General features: G+C 36.2%; 1 protein-coding gene across 1 annotated transcript; it reads right to left on the bottom strand.

Annotated features, from left to right (window-relative positions):
- Positions 1-1802: 1802 nt before the first annotated feature.
- LOC118713216 (olfactory receptor 52H1-like) lies at positions 1803-2783 on the bottom strand. Its single transcript, XM_036427617.1, has one exon. It carries the CDS (start codon positions 2781-2783, stop codon positions 1803-1805), a length of 981 nt encoding a protein of 326 aa, XP_036283510.1.
- Between the last annotated feature and the right edge of the window lie 569 nt (positions 2784-3352).

The following is a 3352-nucleotide window of genomic DNA, read 5'->3' as shown; positions in this document are numbered from 1 at the left end:
TTTCTGTCAGTATGGATGTGCCCATTCTGAACTTTTCACAAAAATATTATAGAACCATACAATATGTCAGCCTTTTGTGATGGCTTTTTTCACTTAACATAATGTAGGGTCAATGCAAGCAATAAATATTTAGCACCAATCATGTGATAAAGGTCTTTGAAGATATGTTAGAATATGGGGGTTTTATTCTAAGCAAAATGAGTAACTGTTCAATGGTGTGCAATAATTTTAAGTAAAGGACTGACATGATCTAGTTGAAGTTTAGAGTAATAGCACTCTAATTTTTTAGTGAAAAATTAAATGGAAGAAAAATAAAATAAAGGTAGCAAATTTTTAAATGAGGCTGCTGAGAAAAATCCAGGACAGAGAGAAAGTAGTGATCACAATTTAATGTGAAACATGAATGAATTTAAGGATATTAAGAAGGCATCATTAATAGTAAATTAAGTTTAAAATAATTAAAGAAAATAAATTTTTTAAAAAACAGATTTTGACATGAGAATCTAGTTGACTTTTGTACCATTTAGTTAACATAGAGAGTTCAAGAGAATGTGTTGAATGTGTTGATCATGAAGAAAGAAAGAGAAACAGATGGTACCTTTTTTTTCATGTAGATTTTTAAAATGGGATAGTCACAAGAAGTTATCAAATAGAAAATTAACTATATGAGACAGAAAGGATTGGGAGTGGGCTATATTTAGACTTTTCACCAGTTTATATTGATGGTTATTGAATTTATGAGTTGACTGTGTGCTAGACAAATTTAACCTCACAACAAGACTATGAATTAAGTACTACCCTTTCTCTTATTTTAAGAAGAGAAAATTGAAACAAGATAAAGGGACCAAAGAAAGAGTAAAAATTTTGTGTATTTATGTTTTTCTTGTATATCCCCTCCTATTGTGGATCAATTGCCATATGCCCTGACTGGGAATTAAACATATGACTTCTTGGTGCATGGGACCAAAGTCACATAGGCCTGACGGAATATGTAGATTTTTAAGGTGAGATATTAAAAATCAACTATAGCTGAAACTGGTTTGGCTCAGTGGATAGAGCGTCCGCCTGAGGACTGAACGGTCAAAGGTTCGATTCCAGTCAAGGGCATGTACCTTGGTTGCGGGCACATCCCGAGTGGGGGGTGTGCAGGAGGCAGCTGTGTATTTATGTTTTTGATGGTAGAAAATTAGGATAATTCCATCTGAAGTCTATCATTTTCTTGAGACTTGAAAAATTCTTTCCTCTCTTTCTTTAATTCTATCAATTATTTTCTCCAAGAGAAATGAAGTCTTGAAATTTATAAACATTGGATCCATTATTGGAGGGGCTTTCTACTAGTGATTTACATAAGAAATTCTATTTTGTTGTCATTGTGGTTTTCTTTTATTTTCAATTACATTCAACATTCAATATTACTTTATATTAGTTTCAGGTGTACAGCATAATGGTTAGGCAATTATATAATTTATGAAGTGATCCCCACCTATAATTCTAGCTGTCTGACATCATGCATAATAATTATAATATTATTGACTGTATTCCCTGTGCTGGTTTCTGCATCCCCAGGACTATTTTTTTAACTACCTATTTATACTTCTTAATCCCATATTTTTCACCAAACTCCCCGCCCCTCTACCATCAAGCAACCAGTTTGTTCTCTGCATCTAATAGTCTGTTTTTGTTTTGTTTATTTATTTTGTTATTTATATTTCACATATAAATGAAATCATATGATATTTGTTTTTCTCTGTCTGACAAATAAGTTATATTAAATAAATATAATTACTTGACTTTCCACAATCTCATGTCCTCAGCCCCAGATCACTGTTCCCTTTAGAAAAGAGTAGAAGGACAACCTTGTCTCTGATCTGCTTTGTTTTTACACCATAAATGATGGGATTGACTGCAGGAGGGATTGCTACGTAGAGATTAGCAAACATGATGTGAAAGGTGCGAGAGATGTTGTGGCCGAAGCGATGTGTAACGGCAGAGAACAAGGCTGATGTGTAGAATATGAGAATGACACTGACATGAGACCCACAGGTGCTGAGAGCTTTCTGGCGGGCATCTCTAGATGGAAGGTGAAAAACAGCACGAAGAATGAGAGTGTAGGAAATACCAATGAAGATCAGGTCTGACATAATAGCCATTAGAGGCATAGTAAAGCCATACCAGATATTGATGGAGATACTAGCACAGGAGAGCCGGGCCACTGCTATGTGCTCACAGTATGTGTGAGGGATGATACGTGTCCTGCAGAAGGGCAAACGCTTCACCAGGAAAACAACAGGCAAAATGATGCTAAAGCTCCGACCAACAATGCCTACCATGATCTTGATCATTGTTCTAGGGGTCAAGACACTGCTGTATCTCAAAGGGGAGCAAATGGCCAGGTAGCGATCAAATGCCATACCCAATAATATGGCTGAGTCCAGGAAAAAGCTGAAGTGGAGAAAGAACAACTGGGTGAGGCAGCCAGAAAATGTGATATTCTGAGCTTTCAACCATAATATGCCAAGCATTTTGGGGACACAGGTGGTGCACAATATGAGGTCCGTAGAGGCCAACATGGAGAGGAAGAAAAACATGGGTTCATGGAGGCTGTGGTCCATAGTGATGAGGTAGAGAAGAATGCCATTACCTGCAAGGGCCACGAGGTAGATGGTACAGAAAGGAATTCCAATCCAGATGTGAAACTGCTCCAGCCCTGGGATCCCCACCAAAATGAAGGATCCTGGATTAAAAGTTGTCAAATTCAATGTTGTCATCATGTTGATTGTCATTCCCTGAGGACAAAATACCACATTTAATTCTGAGATCTGACTGTTCATAAAATCCTTTTTAAGTCTTTTCTGTCACTACAATACCTCTTTGTCCTATCACTTAACAAACACTAGAAGAAAAATGCAATCTACTTCTTCTCACAACTTTTACAACATTTATCAAAAGCTTCCCAAAAATTTCCATTGTTACCCATGTATAGATATTACCTTACCATACTGCACTGTTACTATATTAGAACCATGTCCCAATAGATTTATGACCTAGGGACATATTGGTCCTTTGCTGTCAATTAAAATTCCAAATGTGTCTTGCTCTCACCAAATAACTCAGTTTGAGGTTTCTCAAAGATGTAAGTATTAAATATCCTACTTGACACAAATCTCAAGGATATCCATTTAAATAAATAAGAAGAGCCATATGTGAATTAGCAAATCTGCTTTCTTTTATTTATTTTTTTAAATATATTTTATTGATTTTGTACAGAGAGGAAGGGAGAGAGATAGAAACATCAATGAGAGAGAGTCATCGATAAGCTGCCTCTTGCACACCCCCTACTGGGGATATGCCC

The sequence above is a fragment of the Pipistrellus kuhlii genome, unplaced genomic scaffold (genome assembly GCF_014108245.1).
Source record: "Pipistrellus kuhlii isolate mPipKuh1 unplaced genomic scaffold, mPipKuh1.p scaffold_m20_p_9, whole genome shotgun sequence".
Taxonomy (NCBI): Eukaryota; Metazoa; Chordata; class Mammalia; order Chiroptera; family Vespertilionidae; genus Pipistrellus; species Pipistrellus kuhlii.
The sequence above is the reverse complement of the archived record's forward strand: the minus strand, read 5'-3'. Positions and strand labels throughout refer to the sequence as shown.

Excerpts from the sequence above, each read along its gene's own strand:
- LOC118713216 (XM_036427617.1), bottom strand. The coding sequence starts at position 2,783 with ATGACAATCAACATGATGACAACATTGAATTTGACAACTTTTAATCCA.